This window comes from Mobula hypostoma, chromosome 25 (genome assembly GCF_963921235.1).
Source record: "Mobula hypostoma chromosome 25, sMobHyp1.1, whole genome shotgun sequence".
NCBI classification, from domain to species: Eukaryota; Metazoa; Chordata; class Chondrichthyes; order Myliobatiformes; family Myliobatidae; genus Mobula; species Mobula hypostoma.
The window spans coordinates 33,200,738-33,219,580 of NC_086121.1; the positions used below are offsets into that span (position 1 = coordinate 33,200,738).

The following is an 18,843-nucleotide window of genomic DNA, read 5'->3' on the forward strand; positions in this document are numbered from 1 at the left end:
AGTTTACAAATAGAGTCTATGGATTCTACGACTTCATACTTTTCCAAATTATACTCTGCCAGAATTTGCCCAAAACACATTTATATCTTTAGAAACTTGTGCTCTTCACAATATATTCCTAGCTGCGTTAGTGTCATTGACACATTTAGTTACTATGCCTTAGTCCTTTCTTTCGAGTTGCGGTGACATACAGCATGGCTCGCTATATTTGCTCTACTGTGCGTCAGCTATACAATATCAATCCTATTTCAAGCATTTAGCCCATAGTCACGGCATTTCAGTCACCATCTACAATGTCGACTTTCTTGTCTGTTGCCTAAATGATTCCTTTTGGCCCCTTTACTGATGACTCAGTACAACGTTCTACGATAATGAAGTGGAGTCTCAGCCCGAAACGTCGACTGTTTTCTTTTCTCTCTACTCTCTTCCAAAGCTGCTGCCTGACCTGCTGAGTTCCTCCAGCATTCTGTGTGTGTTGCTTTGGATTTCCAGCATCTGCAGATTTTCACGTGTCAACAACGATTACCTTCCTTTATAATTTAATGTTAGGCTTCCTTATTCATAAAATGATCAATAACTTCCTTGTATTCCCTCGTGCTATTCGTAACTCCGCTAGTCATGCACTTAAGGGGTTGTTAAACCTATTCTTCCGAACGGCAGTTACTAAGAAGCTCCCATGAATGAGTTTTTGAGATCGCAAAGTGTTCAGACGGGGGTCAGACTCCCACTCTAGTATTCCCCGCCCCCACCATCATCTTCAGTCATCAGATATTTGCGGCAGACCACCGGCAAATCGCCCAAGCGTAGTGCGTACTCAGTGGGCTAGGCACACACACACACTTAAAGTTAATCGAAACTGTGTCGCACACATAAATCCTATCAAATCAATTGTAACCCGTGCTAAAATCAATCCTGGACTTATGTCATGACAAAGGCAAGCATCTGGATAATCTGACCAGTAATCTATATACTGTAAATTGTAATATGTTGGCTCCTAGACAATTGAATTATTAACTTTCTACAGCAATAGTCTGGTGCAACTTTGATAAATTCTTTAAAAATCCACTGTGAATCCCCCTGAACCGGGGTTTTATTCAGTTTGAATATGATTTTTTTTCTATTTATGATTTAATGTTTGTTGAATTATACATAGTCGTCTGCTACTTACGAATTATTTCAGAATCAGAATCAGGTTTATTATCACCGGCATGTGTCGTGAAATTTGTTAACTTATCAGCAGCAGTTCAATGCAATACATAATATAGAAGAAAACAGTAATAAATAACTAAATCAGTTACAGTATATGCATATTGAATAGATTAAAATCGTGCAAAAATAGAAATAATATATATATTAAAAAGTGAGGTAGTGTTCACGGGATCAATGTCCATTTAGGAATCGGATGGCAGAGGGGAAGAAGCTGTTCCTGAATCGCTGAGTGTGTGCCTTCAGGCTTCTGTACCTCCTTCCTGATGGTAACAGTGAGAAAACAGCATGCCCTGGGTGCTGGGGATCCTTAATAATGGACACTGCCTTTCTGAGACACCGCTCCTTGCAAATATCCTGGGTACTTTGTCGGCTAGTACTTGGGGAGCTGACTAAATTTACAACCCTCCGCAGCTTCTTTCAGTCCTGTGCAGTAGCCCCCCCGCCCCCCCCACCAGACAGTGATGCAGCCTGTCAGAATGCTCTCCGCGGTACATCTATAGACGTTTTTGAGTGTATTTGTTGACATAACAAATCTCTTCAAACTCCTAATGAAGTATGGACGCTGCCTTGCCTTCTTTATAACTACATCAATATGTTGGGACTAGGTTTGATCCTCTGAGATCTTGACACCCAGGAACTTAAAAATTGCTCACTCTCTCCACTTCTGATGATGATTGGTTCGTGTTCCCTCGTTTTACCATTCCTGGAGTCTACAATCAGCTCTTTTGTCATACTGACGTTAAGGTTGTTGCTGCGACACCGCTCCACTAGTTGGCAGATCTCGCTCTTGTCTCCACCTGAGATTCTACCAACAATCGTTGTGTCATCAGCAAATTTATAGATGGCATTTGAGTTATGCCTAACCATACAGTCATGGATATAGAGAGAGTAGAGCAGTGGGCTAAGCCCACACCCCTGAGGTACACCAGTGTTGATCGTCAGCGAGGAGGAGCTATTATCACCCATCCGCTCAGACTGTGGTCTTCCGGTTAGAAAGTCAAGGATCCAATTGCAGAGGGAGGTACAGAGACCCAGGTTCTGTGACCCCTCAATCAGGATTGTGGGAATGATGGTGTTAAACGCTGAGCTATAATCGACAACAGGATTCTGGCATAGGTGCTTGTATTGTCCAGGTGGTCTAAGGCCGTGTGAAGAGCCATTGAGATCGCGTCTGCCGTTGACCTATTGTGGCGATAGGCAAATTGTAGTGGGTCCAGGTCCTTGCTGAGGCAGGAGTTCAGTAGAGGTAGGAGTTCAGTAGGAGGCAGTTTTTTTGAACCGTAGCTGCATATCGGTTGCTCATTTAACCGTTTGAGTGTTATCCTGCGATCTAGTTCTACGACTTTATTGTAACTGGTTTTAATGTGGTGTTGGGAGGCAACTGTGTATATATATGCCCCTTACAGGTCCACAAACAGATTTACACATCACATAAATGCGACGTCCGGAGCTAATCAACGGGAGGGAGGGGCGGAGACGGTAGGTCCAGCTGAGGATGCAGCTGCGGCGGTTTAAAGAAGGCGTGACAAATTGCTGCTTCAATGAGTATATTTCCATTGAGGCTGCTCGCACTCAAAGGTGGGAGGAGACAAGTGAGATCGAACTGCTAAAGGAGAAGGGGTTAATATAAACTGCTGACACAGAATCTCCCCGTCAGGCTGCGAGGAGTCGTCTCTCCTCCTCTTCTGGCACCCATTTCAGTCTGATCGCCGACATCCCCGAGTGAGCAGCTCCTGTTGCCCCGGCACAGAGGGTTCGTCTCCTGAGTTAACAGCTCACCTCCCGGTCTTGCCGCCGCGGCAAGGGCCATGTGCCCCCGTTTCAGCTGCCCATGTGCCTCGGGGCTGGGCTCGCCACGGCAACAGTTATACCTCTCGGTGCCTGGACCGCTGTAGAGAAGCCCCGCCGCCTCGGGTGGTCGCAGCCGGGGGCCGGAGGGGCGTTATTCACTGGTCATGGAATATATGTTCCGCAAGAGGAAGCTGCTCAAAACGCTGCTCAGCCTGTCGCTGTTCTTCGCCACCGTAGCCTTCATCCAGAAGCTGAAGTTGGGTGACGGGGTGGGCCTGGGGCTGCGGGAGGCGGCGGACGCCAGGTTGATCCCAGCCTGGCACGGTACCGAGAGCGGTCCGGCACGGACTAATGGCAGCACTGACGGAGGCGGGGAGGTGGAGGTGGTGGCGGGGGCGGCTGTGTCCGGCAGCCCAACCGGTGTCGCCGCTCCCCGGACCTGGACCGTGACGGTGACCAACTGCAGCCAGAATGAGTCGGTGCGTGGCCTGAGCTGGTTCTCGGCGCTGGACGCCAAGTTCCAGGCGTACGTGCTGTACCGCCACTGCCGTTACTTCCCCATGCTGCTCAACCATCCCGAGAAGTGCGCAGAGCCCACCGACCTCCTCATCGTCGTCAAGTCGGTGATCGAGCAGCACGACCGGCGGGCTGCCGTCAGGGAAACGTGGGGCCGGGAACGCAGCATTGGAGGTCGCAACATCAGGACTCTTTTCCTGCTAGGCACACCGAGCGACGAAAAGGATCAGCGCAACCTGCAGAAGCTTCTGGAATACGAGGACCGTTTGTACGGCGACATCCTGCAGTGGGACTTCATGGACACTTTCTTCAATTTGACCCTCAAGGAGGTCAATTTCCTCAAGTGGTTCGACATCTACTGCCGCCGCACCCGCTTCGTCTTCAAGGGTGACGACGACGTCTTCGTCCACACCGAGAACCTGATGGAGTTCCTGGACTCGCAAACCGACGGCCCCCAGCACGACACCCTCTTCGTGGGCGACATCATTTTCAGGGCACTGCCCATCAGGAACCATCAGAGCAAGTACTTCATTCCCAAGCAATTGCACGACAAACCCTATCCGCCGTACGCGGGCGGCGGCGGTTTCCTCATGGCTGGTCCACTTGCCAGGCGCCTGGTGGCCGCCTCGGAGAGCATCGAGCTCTACCCCATCGACGATGTGTACCTGGGCATGTGCCTGCAGAAGGTAGGCGTCGAGCCACAACTGCATTACGCCTTCAGGACGTTTGGGGTCGTCAAGCGCCGGGTGAGCCCCATGAATAGTGATCCATGCTTCTACAAGAATTTGGTGGTTATCCATAAACTCAGCCCCAAGGGCTTGCTGACGATGTGGAACACTGTCCACAACCGAACCCTCATCTGTGCCAAGAAGTATTTTATAAACCCAAATGTGTAATCTCACCAAATAACTTGATTCCAGACTTCCCTGTACATTAGAAATGTAGGTATTTGGTGTAAGTTTGGAACGAATTGTTTAGAATCAGCTTGGTGTGTATGGTGAGAGTTCTTCAGCTCTTATGTTTTGAGTGTGGATAAACTGAGTAAAGGTACTTTTAAAAAGTAAGAATTGTATATTTTTGAAGTTTATTTTTACACTCTGTAACGTCCACAAATAAGTTATCAATTGGCACCGAGTTCTTTTAAGAGAGGAGACCCGAATCAGAGGCTGAGAGCCACTTGTCTCTATTTTTACAGATGAAAACAATAGCTTTAGAAGACTGGTTAAATGTGATTTGGATAATGACACTAGGTAGCACTTGGTGACAAGGATATAGGAGTAAAATTAATGTAGCAAAAATGATTTGCAGCTTAAATGATACTAATTTCTCAGACTCCAGTTTGAAAAGGAATAATTTTAACTTTAAAACCAAACCAAATGTCAGTCGTTGTTCCTTTCCATTCCCATCCCAGCCCTTTTATATTAAGAAAAAACTTCTACCATGACAACAGGTGTTTGATTTAATATAGCTCAATGATTGACTAATTGTGCATAACCTTAATCGAATCAAATACTGTCTTAAAATTCCCCATTCTCATTGCCCCAAATCAGGATATTTTATTACAGTATTGATTTTTGGCTGCTGATGAATAGCAGGAGTCAAATTTCAGAGATCCTGCCCTTGACTTGGTTTGCTGCCAGATAGATTGCATCCTTGTTTCTGATTTGAAATAAAGGATCTTTTTGACCTGAATTTAAGTGCAAGATTATTGGTTCTGGTGCCATTTCTAAGGGTAGGAGGTGAAGCAAGCAATTTGGTGATGCCTCTTTCTTGCTTCAGTTCAAAGTTGAGCTTTTCAACCAAAAGGTTGCTGTTACAATCTATTTTGGTAAGAAACTTGCATTTAGAGGTGGATTATCGCCCTTGTTTTTTATTAGGAAACTCGACAGTAGATGTTCTAGTAACGAAACCACCAAGGTCTGTTGTCTGATTATATTGTAATGGTGGACATGGTATTTGGATGAATGTCAGTCCTTAACCTTTTAGGAATATATGAAAGCCATGCAGTGCTGTGCACAATCCTGAAAATAATCATTGGCAAATGGCTATTCCTGAAGTTCATTGACCAGCAAATTTGTAAAATGTTTGCCTGACAATAATGGGGGGGGGGAGGGGGAGGAAAAATAAAGGGAACCTGTAACAACCTTGTGTAATCTTCCCAGTTTCTGAGCTATATCCTTTCAAGTCAAATTTTTTTTTTTCTTCAATGCTTAAACCTTTTGGAAATCATGATCTTTAGATCATTTATAAGATCAGATCAAATTAATATATTGAATTAATAATTCTGCAAGTTTTTGATAGTTTAATATTTTGTAAAATGTTGTGCTTGTTTGACTGGTCAGGGCCATTAATTTCTGTCTTAACTTCAGGTGCTGCTCCATGGTCCTGATGAAGGAGCTATGGAATTGCTGAAGTGCATGGAATTTTATATTTGTGCTTCCGTCTGTCATTGTTTCCATGTCCTACATGTGAAACTGCCTTAATGAAGCATTCCACATTGAAGCAAGTGAGCCAGAAAATGTGTGACATGATTTGTCATGATCTATGGACAAATGTTTGAAGCATTGTCAACAAATAGTCCTTCCAAACTGGCAACCAACCTTCTCTATATAATTTAATAAGTCTTTAATATTTAAAACTATTTGTCTTGAGGTCCAGGATTTTTGGCAAAATTTGAAAATAACTTGCAAAAAATGTTTTTGTTTTGTTAGATATTAACTTTATTCAATGTTTGAGAATCTTGCCAACATAATCAAAATTTAACTTGTACTTCAAAATGTAATTAATAAAGTCCAAAATTACTTTCTTTACATTTGTGCTGCCTGCATTTTATTGAGCTTTGTAATCTATCAGAGCATCGAATAATGCTTAATTGTTTTCTTAAAGTTTGTGTAGTAATTACGTAGTTACTCTTGATAACAAATGTGCATTTAAAACTGAAGTAGGGGTGTATTGATTTAACTGCCTGCTGTAGTGAGAAATGTACAAATTCCAGATTGCTCCAGGTGAGGCTGTTTTGGTTTAGAGGAGTCATGTTTGTGGGATTTGGAGTGTTGTTGGAGTGGGAATAGTTGGCAATGAAGCCTTTATGTGGATTATGATTTACAATCTGCTCAGGGTTTGCGAGAAGAATGGTACACAGGTGTATCCTGGTCATTGTGTATTGGGCAAAGCTTTATCGTGGTAATTCTCCTGCTGCTTGTGTACTGGGCTATTGCCAAAGTTTTAGTCAGGCTGGCTGTTGGCTCTCGCCCTTCTGCAGTGGATGTTGCCTGGTAGACAAACATCCAGAATAGAACCCCCTTTATATATAGACCAACCAAAATGATTCCAGTCACAGTCTGGTATCCAGACTATGCAGACTTAAATCTGCAAAAGTTGTACTCTGAAACCAGGCTGGTGTTGAGATGAGCATAACTTTTCTTATAGATGATTCTAAATTATTTTGGGTACTGCAACTCTTAATTTCCATGCATGGGCAGTGAAGTGCAAAAAAAAAGCAAACTAGACATCAGCTGCAGTGTTTGATATCTGGTTCTAACATTGAACACAACACATCTAGTGACACAACACACACTGAGGTGGGGAACTAGAAGTGTCACACAACAACACACAGAATCTGCAGAATCTGTGTCTCAACCAAGAAACTATCAATGAATCAATGACTTGGCCCCCACAGTCATCTGTGGAAATGAATTCTACAGATTCACTACCTGGCTGAAGAAATTCCTGTTCTAAGTGGATGTCACTCTACTGAAGCTGTGCTCTTTAGTCTTAGACTCACCTGCTGTTGGAGATGTCCTCTCCACACCCACCCTATTGAGACATTTCAATATTCAATAGGCTTTAATGAGATTTCCCCTTTAGCCAGAGAGTAGTGAATCTGTAGAATTTTTTCGCGACAGGCATCTGTGGAGACCAAGTCATCGGGTATATTTAAGGAAGAGGTTGATAGATTCTTGATTAGTCAGGGCATGAAGCAATACAAGGAAATGGCAGGAGACTGGAGCTGAGAGGGTAAATGGGCCAGCCATGATGTAATAGTGGAGAAGACTCGATGGACCAAGTGGCCTAATTCTTCTTCTATATCTTATGGTCCAGGTGGGGCATCTACCTTCAGACCTTTCTGCTTCCCAAGCACCGGCTCCTTAGTAAAAGCAATGATACTCCCTGGTGCCCACTGATATTTGAACTTCTGGTATACTGCTAATGTCTTCCACCATGAAGACTTGACACAAAATACTTATTAAGCTCTTTCACCTTTTTTTTTTGTCCCCAGTTACTAATTCTACAGCATCATTTGCCAGTGGTCAATCCTGTATCCATTCCCATCTCCAGGTTTTACAATTTACTTCTGTATTTAAAACTTCTTGCATCCTCTTTTATATTTTTAGATAACTTGCCTTCATATTTCATCTTTCTCCTTGGGCTTATTTTAGTGCCATTGTTTTTGCTTTTATGCTGTCTTTGACTTCCCTAGTCACTCATGGTTGCCTCATCTTCTCCCCCCCCCCTTAGAATACTACTTCAATTTTGTGATGTATCTATTCTGCGCCATTGAAATTACCCACAAACTCCAGCCTTTGCTGTTCTGATGTCATCCCTGCCAGTGTTCTCTTCCAATCAACTTTGACCAAGTCCTCTCTCATGCCTCTATTTTTTTTTCTCCACTATAATACTGCTACATCTGACTTTTATCTTCTCCCTCTCAAACTGCAGGGTGAATTCTATCGTTCTGTTCCCTGCCTCCCAAAGATTCCTTTACCTTAAGCTCCCTGAAAATCTTTCATTACACAACTCTCATCCAGAATGGCCACCCACAAGCTGCTCTAAAAAGACATTTTGTTAGGTATTCTAAAAAATTTCCTCTTGGGATCCATGGAATAGGATTAGCAAGTCATGGTTAGAAGGACATGTTTCTTTCTTTATGTGCTTTCAGTTTCTTGTAACTTGTTTAAACATAATAGAACTGTTAAATATCTGATTACCAAACATACTTCAAAATCAGGCACTTATGCTAAGGGTAAATTGTCAATTGGCAGTCTGGACATCCTTGGAGGTAATGAGACTAGAGCATTGGAAATGAAGCCCTTCAGGGTGCTCATTTCCAATGCTTGAGCTCTCATTACCTCTTGGGTTTTCTATGTCAAAGCAGATTATGATCTTCCAGATTGGTATATGTGAGGCACAGAACACATGGTGTGGGATGAATGCACCAAGGTTAGTATAGCCTAGTTGTTTCAATTCCATTGGTTTTGAAATAAATATTGGGAAGGGACTGGGGATAACTCCACTTTATTTTGTTTGCAATAGTATAATCTAATCTTTTGTACCCATTTAGGATTGTTGATGCTACAGTTGCTCTGATGTTAGATAGTCTCTTTCTGCTCTTCAGTAGTTCCCTGGACTGTGCAGTAATGGCAATCAAATTGAATGTGGTTTTATGAAGATGATATTTGATAACTAGTCAACACAGTCCCAATCTTCACAGTGATAAAATTAAAAAAAAAATGTATGGCTGGATGACTGAGAGATTGTAACTTGTATCCCTATAAAATGAATTTTGTTATGCTTATCCAGACCACCTTCAAAAAGACAAGAACAGTACTCCAACTCTCTATCCCTGCCTATATCCTAGAAGGTTCAAATTTCTAATTAGTATAGATTACCTAAACAGGAAAATACCCAGAAATACTGCTTTTTTTTTTCCACACTGTATTTCAAGGACCCCTGTTCAAATGCCATGTGACAAAGTATTAAGGTTTGCCAATACTTGTCAAAGTAATTATGTTTTTTAAAAAAAAATGTTAATTTGGGACTGGACCAAAATGCATAAGTAAGACTGCTGAGCCTTACAGACAGACAAATGTTGATGGGTGTGTAGATATACTCTGAGCAAGCTGGTATGAGCTGCTTCATGCTGAAACTTTCAGCTGGGAAAACACTTGAAGAAACAAAACAAACAGTTGTTATGGTGTATTTTATAAATATTGATAGCATTGTAAATGACCATTTTTCATAGTTTAAAATATTTCAACCTAATTTAGTTATCAAACTTGTAAATTTCCCATTAGATAATTGGAATTGGTTTATTATTGTCACATACTGAGATAGTGAAAGGCTTAACTTGAACACTGTTGATACGAATCAAATCATTGAAGTTGAACAAGATAAAACAATAGAGTGCAGAATATGTAGAACATGTGAAGGAGAGGCCCACATGCTCCAAAGGACCTCAGTCTCCTCAGGAAGTAAAGGTGAATCTGTCCTTTCTTGTATTGCCTCTGTGTTGGTGCTCCACTCAAGTCTGTCATCCAGGTGCACCCCCAAGTACTTGTAGGTCCTTGCCACTCCTATGTCCTCATCAAGAGTAACAGGGTGCAATGTGGGCTTAGTCTTCCTAAAGTCCATCACCATCTCCTTTGTCTTACTGATGCTGAGCTGCAGATGATTCAGCTTGCACCATTTGACAAAGTCCTCCACCAGGGCCCTGTAGTCATCCTCCCATCTTCCCTTTATACACCCAACTATTGCTGTGTCAGAGGATTTCTGCTGATGGCATGACTCAGTGTTGTTCCTAAAGGCCAAGGTATACAGGGTAAACAGGAAAGGAGCAATACAGTCCCACATGGAGCCTGAGTGCTGCTTATAGCCATCTCTCTCGTACAGCTCTGAAACTGTACATACTGTCGTCTGCCAGTCAGGTGGTCCATTATCCAGGATACAATGGAAGTGCCAATCTGCATTGAATGGAGCTTTCCCCCCAGTAATGAGGGCTGTATGGTATTGCAGGCACTTGAGAAATCAAAAAAAAGATACAAACAGGGTTTTGGACCCCTGGGCCAGAGCCCTATTTACTTGCTCTATGCTTCTATGACCACTGTGCTCTTAAAATAGTGGTGGCTTTGCCCGCTACAGTACTAAACCTTCCCAGATCAATACATTAATGATCTAATAAATATCTGAAATTGATACAGATGATAGAATTATTTTTTAAGTCAGGCTATTACAATAAAAGATGAATGAGAATAAGTAAATTTCAGACTTTTGAGGAAGTGATGTAGAGCAGTGTACATAGACTTTAGTAAGGTTTTTGACGGGTTCCTTATGGTAGGCTCATCTAGAAAGTAGAGCTGTGCGATCCAGGGAAATGTAGCTGCGTAGGTTCAGAATTGGCTTGCCTACAGTAGGCAGCGGATGGTAAAGCATTGAGTGTATTCTGCCTCGAGGCTGGTGACCAGTAATGTTCTGCAGGGATCTGTACTGGAAGCACTGCCCTTTGGGATTTTTAGGAATTACTTGGATAAGGAAATGGAAGGGTAGGTTAGTAGGTTTCCAGATGATATGATGGTTAGTAAAGATGTCAATAGTGTAGAAGGTTGTTGTAAGGTGCAACGGGTCATTAATAGGATGCAGAGCTGAGCTGAGAAGTGGCAGATGGACTCCAATCCAGACAAGCAATATTCTTTGGAAGGTTGAGGCAGAATACAAGGTTAATGGTAAGTTCTTAGCAGTATGGAGGAATAGAAGGATCTTGGGTTCTACCTTGTTAGGTACCCCGTAACTGGGTTGCCAAACCAGCAGAAATGGATCACTCAGTTGGAGTCTGGAGTACTAGAACTAAGAAAGTTTTATTAAAGAAACAAGCAACACAGTAATCGAAAGGATAATAAATGCAACAATTCAACAATGATAACCACACATGTGCACAGAATTAAGATAACAGCATCAATCAAGCTCTATCGTTGTCTAGGGGTAAATGATCAATTTCAAAATGACTCAAAGGTCAGTCCAGTTTGTAGTTCAGTTAGCAGTAATCGTTGCCATGGCGGTGGACAACGTGGAGGAAGAGAGAGATAGAATAGGAACAATTGATCATTCAGAACACTGCTTCACTCACAGACCAGCGAGATGGCTCACAAACAGCTTTTGGGCGGGTCCTTGGTGATGTCACCTGAGGTCACCGACTGTGACCCCTCCTCCAGATGCGGTCGATCCTCTGCAGTGAACCCGGCACCCAGGCAAGGGCGGACACACACCGGGTTCCCGCTGATCGTACCTTTCCACCCACTCGTGAGAAGCGTACCGCTTCCAGGGTCTCGTTACCTCGGGTGGCGTGTGTGTCTGTCTTAGCGAACCTGTCCCTTTTTATCCCCCTGCTGGGGTATCGCCTGTCCATCACTTCAAACAGTTCAGGGTTCAAAGGGGGGAGCCGCTCCAGACAGCTCTTCCTCCCACATCCCTTCATTACACATCTCCAGACGCTGCTCCATTGTTCCTTATCTCTCCTTCCCCTGAGGGCAGGTGGCAGACCAACTGCTGATGCCACTGATGCTAGCCCAGGCCAGCAAACATCTTAATTTTATGTGTATTCTCGTAACACTTCCCCCCTTTAAGGATTTTTACCGGGAGGTAAAAATTACAAACATGACTACATTGTCTGATACATACACAATATACATCTTTAACAGTTATTTAGCTAATACAGAGAATTTGAAGCTGTCAACACCTTGACAGACAGTCATCACATTTTCTGTTCCTTTTACACGTGTTATTAATAATCCCTTAGACCAGGCTCCAACTCAGCAAACTTCATAGTGGCCAAAAACACTGATGAATTGCGACCAATGTAACCTCTCATTTGGTTTTGTCCCGGACCACAACAACAAGGGTCGTCCCATTCCGACTCAATTTTCTCTCGCAAGGGCTTAGTAGGAGGGGGACGGGTATTGACCGCAGAGTTATTGCAAAACTTCCTGCAGTACCCCACCATCTCCAAAAGCCTTCTGAGGGCCCTCTTGTCTGTCGGGGTTGGGAGGTCAGCGATAGCCTGCACTGTAGCTTGCATCACTGCCAGCTGCCCCTGTGTCACCACAATTCCCAGGTAAGTGACATTCGTGTGGCCGAATTCATTTTTTCCAAGGTTCACTATCAAGCTGGCTTCAGACAGCCGTGTTAAATTGCCAATACACACCTCTGTGTTCATCAGCCCTTTAGTCACTGAATTACTCAAAAAATATGGGTGTTGTTTACTTGGCCGCCCTATTGTAACCACAATCACCCAACGTCCCAGTTCTTTGCATTTCCTCGGGACAATCAAACACATGGGTGCGAGTCGTTTAATTACTCCTTCGGGGATTAAGGGAGAGACCTTATCAGTAGACCTGGCCAAAACAATAGCCTTCTCCCATCTGACCGATCCCATCCTAATCTTTTCAAAATGGTTTTTTTCTCTTATCAAGGGGCCCCTAGCTTCATTGATTTCCACGCTAACACCGACTAGGTTTGTTAGCATATCAAAAGCCGGTGACCGTCTCAGTTCGCGTCGGTCATGATCAATAACATTTTTTCCCCCTGGGCAGCCGGTAACTCTCTTTCATGATTCCACCAACTGTTTCCTCCAGCACCGCAAAATGTCCACCGGGGGGTACCTCGTGGGCCATGTTAAAAACCTCATCCCCGTAACTCTTTTGCACCACCCCCCACTCCTCATCTGCGGATGCTGTACTTGATTTCCCTTTCTTCCTTAGCACTTCCTCATCCGCACAATAGCTTGTCAAGGCTGTGTCAGAGAGAGCGGTCTCTGCAAAACCCATCAGCCCCTCGCCTCGCTCCTGCGTCTGCACAAATTCTTTCCTGGCTACTGCTACGTCCGTCCCAGCTCCCTCACTACCTCTTATCTCACTACACCCTGTCTCATACAAGGTTGGCAGAAATGTTTCAGCCAAATTCACCATCGCGGGCGGGGCCTCCATGCTGGCAGGCTGACCCGTCAATCTCACGACTGGGAACACGATCCCTCCGGCGATGTCATCACCGAGCAAGACTTCCACGTCTTTCATCGGTAATTCGGACCTCACCCCGATCGTGACTAGTCCAGAGACCAGGTTGCTCTGTAAATGTATCTGGTGCAAAGGGACTGACTCTGTCCCTTCCCCAACACCTTTGACCTCTACCTCCCCAGTCTGGGTCTCTGAGCTAAACTCTAATACACTCTTCAGTATTAGTGACTGACACGCTCCCGTGTCTCTCCAGATCCGCACTGGAACTGGTTTTAACCTCTCCTTCACTGACACCAGTCCGGCCGAGATAAACCTCTCGCGCCCTTCCTGGACTTTTTCAGACCTGTCCTTCCCTAGCGGTTCGCTTAACAGCTCAATACAGCCATTCAAATTTTCCGCTTTTCCTTTCCCCGTCTCCTTCCTTGGGGCAAAGCACCTGGACGCAAAGTGTCCGACTTTCCCACAATTATAACAGACGACTCCAGGAGACTTCCTACCAGACTGCTCCCGGTCTACCTTATCCTTTTCACTAGTCCCCGGCTTACTTTCTGACTTTTCCGGTGGACTCTCCCCGCCGTCCTGACTACCCTTCTGGTAGCCTTTACTCGGGGCAAACTTCATTTTATGCGTCAACGCATACTCATCCGCTAACTTAGCAGTTGCGGCTAACGTGGCTGCCTCTTTCTCATCGAGGTAGGGTCTCATACCCTCAGGGACACAACCTTTAAACTGCTCAATCAGAATCAGCTGCAGCAGTCTGTCATAATCCCCCTCTACCCCTTTCGAGGCGCACCAACGCTCACAATATGTTTGCATCTCGCGAGCAAACTCCAAATACGTGCGGTCCCACTGCTTCCTCGCATTCCGGAACCTCTGCCGGTATGCCTCCGGGACCAACTCATAAGTCCTGAGGATGGCCTCCTTCACCACCTCATACTTCTGGGCATCTTCCGGGGATAAAGCGGAGTAAGCTTGTTGGGCTTTCCCTTTCAGTACACTCTGAAGTAAAACAACCCACTTATCCCTCGGCCAGTCCTGACTTATAGCTACTTTTTCGAAGTGGAGAAAGTACCGATCCACATCGGTATCGTCAAATGGGGGAACCAGCCTAACCTCCTGGGTCGCCCGGAACCCTCCACCTTGGTTCGGCACGAGCCCCTGCTCGGCCCTTATCTTTAACTTCTCCAGCTCAAATTCCCTTTCCCTCTGTTTCTCCTCTCTCTCCAACTGTCTGTCCCCCTCTCTCTCTTCTCTCTCCAACTGTCTTTCTCTCTCTTGCCTTTCTACCTCTCTCTCTTTCTCCTGCCTTTCTAACTGCCGTACCCGGAACTCGTGCTCGAGTCTCAGTTTTTCAAGCTGTACCTGTACCGCGTCTCCAGCAGGTTTTTCAATAGACACCTCCCCCAGCTCACCTTGGGGAAACACACCTTTAGATACATAGTGCTCTACAATAGCTCTGTGTATCTCCTCTCTCCTCATTGTCGACTTCACCTTAGCAAGATTCACCCGTTTTGCCACAGCTATCAATTCCGATTTCCTGGCATCCTCTAATGCCTCCAAGGTCGGCGCCTTTATAAATTCCTCAACCTCCATTTCTGCTGTTTGTCTTTTCTTTCTTTCGGGAATTTTAACCCAATCAATTTACTCCGTCCCAAATTTAGCGTTCAAAATCGCGGACGAGAACCCCACTTATGTTACGTACCCCGTAACTGGGTTGCCAAACCAGCAGAAATGGATCACTCAGTTGGAGTCTGGAGTACTAGAACTAAGAAAGTTTTATTAAAGAAACAAGCAACACAGTAATCGAAAGGATAATAAATGCAACAATTCAACAATGATAACCACACATGTGCACAGAATTAAGATAACAGCATCAATCAAGCTCTATCGTTGTCTAGGGGTAAATGATCAATTTCAAAATGACTCAAAGGTCAGTACAGTTTGTAGTTCAGTTCGCAGTAATCGTTGCCATGGCGATGGACAAGGTGGGGGAAGAGAGACAGAATAGGAACAACTCATCATTCAGCACACTGCTTCACTCACAGACCAGCGGGATGGCTCACAAACAGCATTTGGGCGGGTCCTTGGTGATGTCACCTGAGGTCACCGACTGTGACCCCTCCTCCAGATGCGGTCGATCCTCTGCAGTGAACCCGGCACCCAGGCAAGGGCGGACACACACCGGGTTCCCGCTGATCGTACCTTTCCACCCACTCGTGAGAAGCGCACCGCTTCCAGGGTCTCGTTACCTCGGGTGGCGTGTGTGTCTGTCTTAGCGAACCTGTCCCTTTTTATCCCCCTGCTGGGGTATCGCCTGTCCATCACTTCAAACAGTTCAGGGTTCAAAGGGGGGAGCCGCTCCAGACAGCTCTTCCTCCCACATCCCTTCATTACACATCTCCAGACGCTGCTCCATTGTTCCTTATCTCTCCTTCCCCTGAGGGCAGGTGGCAGACCAACTGCTGATGCCACTGATGCTAGCCCAGGCCAGCAAACATCTTAATTTTATGTGTATTCTCGTAACAACCTAAAAAGATCTATCAAATGTGCTGCACAATTTGAGGGGTGATTAAGAAGGTAATAGCGTGTTGGCCTTTATTAGGGGATTGAGTACAAAAGGCAACATTGCAACTCTATAAAACTGAGCAACATACATCAAAGTTGCTGGTGAACGCAGCAGGCCAGGCAGCATCTATAGGTGCGTTCACCAGCAACTTTGATGTATGTTGCTTGAATTTCCAGCATCTGCAGAATTCCTGTTGTTTTTGTCTATAAAACTGAGGTTTGACCACATTTGGAGTATTGTTTTGTGCTCTGGAATCATCATTGTAGGAAGGAATTGGAATCTTTAGGCAGGGTGCAGAGGAGATTTACTCGGATGCTGGATTAGAGAGGATGTCTTATGAGGAAAGGGTGAGTGAGCGGGGGCTATTCTCTCAAGTGGATGAGAGGTGACTTGATAGAGATGTCCAAGATGATAAGAGGCATAGTTAGGGGAAACAGCCAGAGACCTTTTCTCAGCGTGGAAATGGCTAATACAGGGGAACATAATTTTAAGGTGATGGGAGGAATGCAGCAAAGATGTCAATGGATAGATTTTACAGAGTAGTAGGTGCTTGGAATGTGTTGCCAGCAGTGGTGGTGGAGATAAATACACTACGAACATTTAAAAGACTTAGGCACATACATGACAGAAAATGGAGAGCTATGGGGGAGGGGTGGGTTAGATTGATCTTTGAGTTGGTTAAAAATTCAGTACAATGTCATGGGCAGAATGGCCTGCACAGTTTTATGAACAGTTGTAGTAAGTCAAGATTATGGTTAACATTTGGTTAACATCTTTAAAAAAAAATCTTCAAAGCTTTTATCCTAAAGATATACTCAGCAGTGGAGAATTAAGCAGATTTGAAAGATTTGTAGAATGCTTATGATACCTCTTTGATCTAATATATTAAAGCTGGTAAAATATTTGTCTTCATCTTACAATATAGGTATGATGTCAATCTGTAGCAGGAATCCAAAATAAAAGAAATTGTTACATACTGGGGACAGTCTTAGGCTTAATTCCGCAGAGATATTTTGGAGGAATGCAATTTCCGGTCAATAGTTAACAAATCAGGAAATGTTTTAAAAATCACCTATGTGACTCACATTTTGGGGCAATGCAATAAATCTTAATATTTTATCAATACAAGAAAATTTCCAGCAACTGAGTTTAGAAAGAACAACCATAAGAATAGAATTAAATGTGCTTTGCAACAGACAGGAAAAATTCTTATTCAAGTTCACATTTGAGGTAGAAGTTATATCAATATTGAATTTCTCAACTATGCCATGAGATGGGTGGTTGCTTTAATTCCCTAGGAAGTTAAACACTGACTTGTTATTTTGGCAGCTTGTCTGCTTATTGTAAGAATCTGAGATATTTTTCACCAATTTTCCCATTTTCTTATATTGGAGAACAGATTTAGAGTATCTTACTGTATTCCTCCATCTTCCTTCTTGGGTTTTTTTTTTGTTATTGCACCAGGAAACATGAAGTTTAGTTTAAACAAATTTAACCTTTAACTAGCATGGTTAATTTTTACCTGGACCCTCAAATTCTGGGAATTAAACCAATCATGTGCCTTTCTGGGACTGGAAACATCATCTTACAAGGGATGGGGTGGGGGAGGACAGATCTAGAGTCATCTGAAGGCCTTGATGTTGAAGGAGTTTCCCCACTGAGGGTAGCAGTACAAGAATCTGGACCAGCATTTCAATGAATTATGGCAAGCTGGATTTCCTTTTCATTGCGTGACTTATCCTTAGTTAAGCCGAGAGGCCACAGGAACAATTTAATAGCATATACGTACTACAATTCTCAATACTTCTGGTCTCTAAGGTTCTGAGCGTATCCTTGCTCTGTTTTCTTGCGATGTGTCAATAATCCAGTAATATATATCTTAATGATGACTCACCTTTCCCAAATGCAGTTGACTGATTCATCTTTTGGTAATTAATAAGTCTCCCTTAGCTTTCTGTAATGCCTTAGCATTTCTTTCAAAGCAAACTCTCCTGGCAACTTTTCCTGGCAACTGTCGGCTGTGTTTGCAGCCTGTTCTTTATACTTCGGCTAAATTTCACATGATCTCACCACTTCCTGTAGCCACACATTGAAAATTCAGTTTCTCAAATCTCCAGAAAACCTGAAGGAATATGCAAGAAATTTCCTCAGTGTGATATCTTTGTCTATCTTGTGTCAGCCTTACATTTGACTTTCAGTAGAACACAGATCCACAAAGTTGCACCCTATATTGTAAAATACATCAGAAAATGCATGCATCTCTTACTACACCTACTGTAGATTATACAATTTTCCCTGTTTGTCTAAGACCACAAATTAGTGAGTGCATTGTTATTAATGTAATTGTGTTCTGTTATATAAAATTGATAATTACCTCGAATGTGTTTTTGGTGAGGAAAATGTCTGGATTTATCAGCATTTGAATAGCTTCTGAATGGGTTTCATGCCAGTAACAATCAGAGCATTAAGATTTCCAAAGAGTTTTGAGGATGAATACTGACTGTGTGGACCTAAGGTTGAAAACTTGAATCAGGCAGAGCCAAAGCAGAAGGTTAGAGAAGAAAATAGTTAAACTTCATCACATACATATGGAAGGGAGATTGCAAATCCAACTGAGTGTTGCCATGGCAACCCTGCAATTAACAACAGCAAAACCAAAGCACTAATCATCAACTACAGGAGGAAGAAACCGCGGTCAATCAGGCAGTCTCATTAAGGGAACAAATGCAGAGAAGGTCAGTAGCTTTAAATTCTATGTTAACATATCGGAGGATCCATCCTGCGACCAGCACCAAAGTGCCATTATAAAGAAGGCAGGAGAGCATCTCTACTTTCTTATATGATTGTGCAGATTTGGCATGACACCAAAAACTTTGACAAATTTGTATAGGTGCTCAGTGGAGAGAATCGTGACTGGTTGCATCACTGTCTGGTATGGAAACACCATTGCCAGGGAATGGAAAAAATCACAAAGTGGTT

At 43.8% G+C, this 18,843-nt stretch overlaps 1 protein-coding gene across 1 annotated transcript; it reads left to right on the top strand.

The window, feature by feature from the left end:
• Positions 1–2,826: 2,826 nt before the first annotated feature.
• Positions 2,827–6,326, top strand: b3gnt7l (UDP-GlcNAc:betaGal beta-1,3-N-acetylglucosaminyltransferase 7, like). The gene has a single exon (XM_063033412.1). The coding sequence runs from the start codon at positions 3,165–3,167 to the stop codon at positions 4,410–4,412; it is 1,248 nt and encodes a 415-aa protein (XP_062889482.1). The 5' UTR covers positions 2,827–3,164; the 3' UTR covers positions 4,413–6,326.
• The last annotated feature ends 12,517 nt before the right edge of the window (positions 6,327–18,843 follow it).

Coding starts and splice junctions, on each gene's coding strand:
- b3gnt7l (XM_063033412.1), top strand. CDS start 3,165: ATGGAATATATGTTCCGCAAGAGGAAGCTGCTCAAAACGCTGCTCAGC.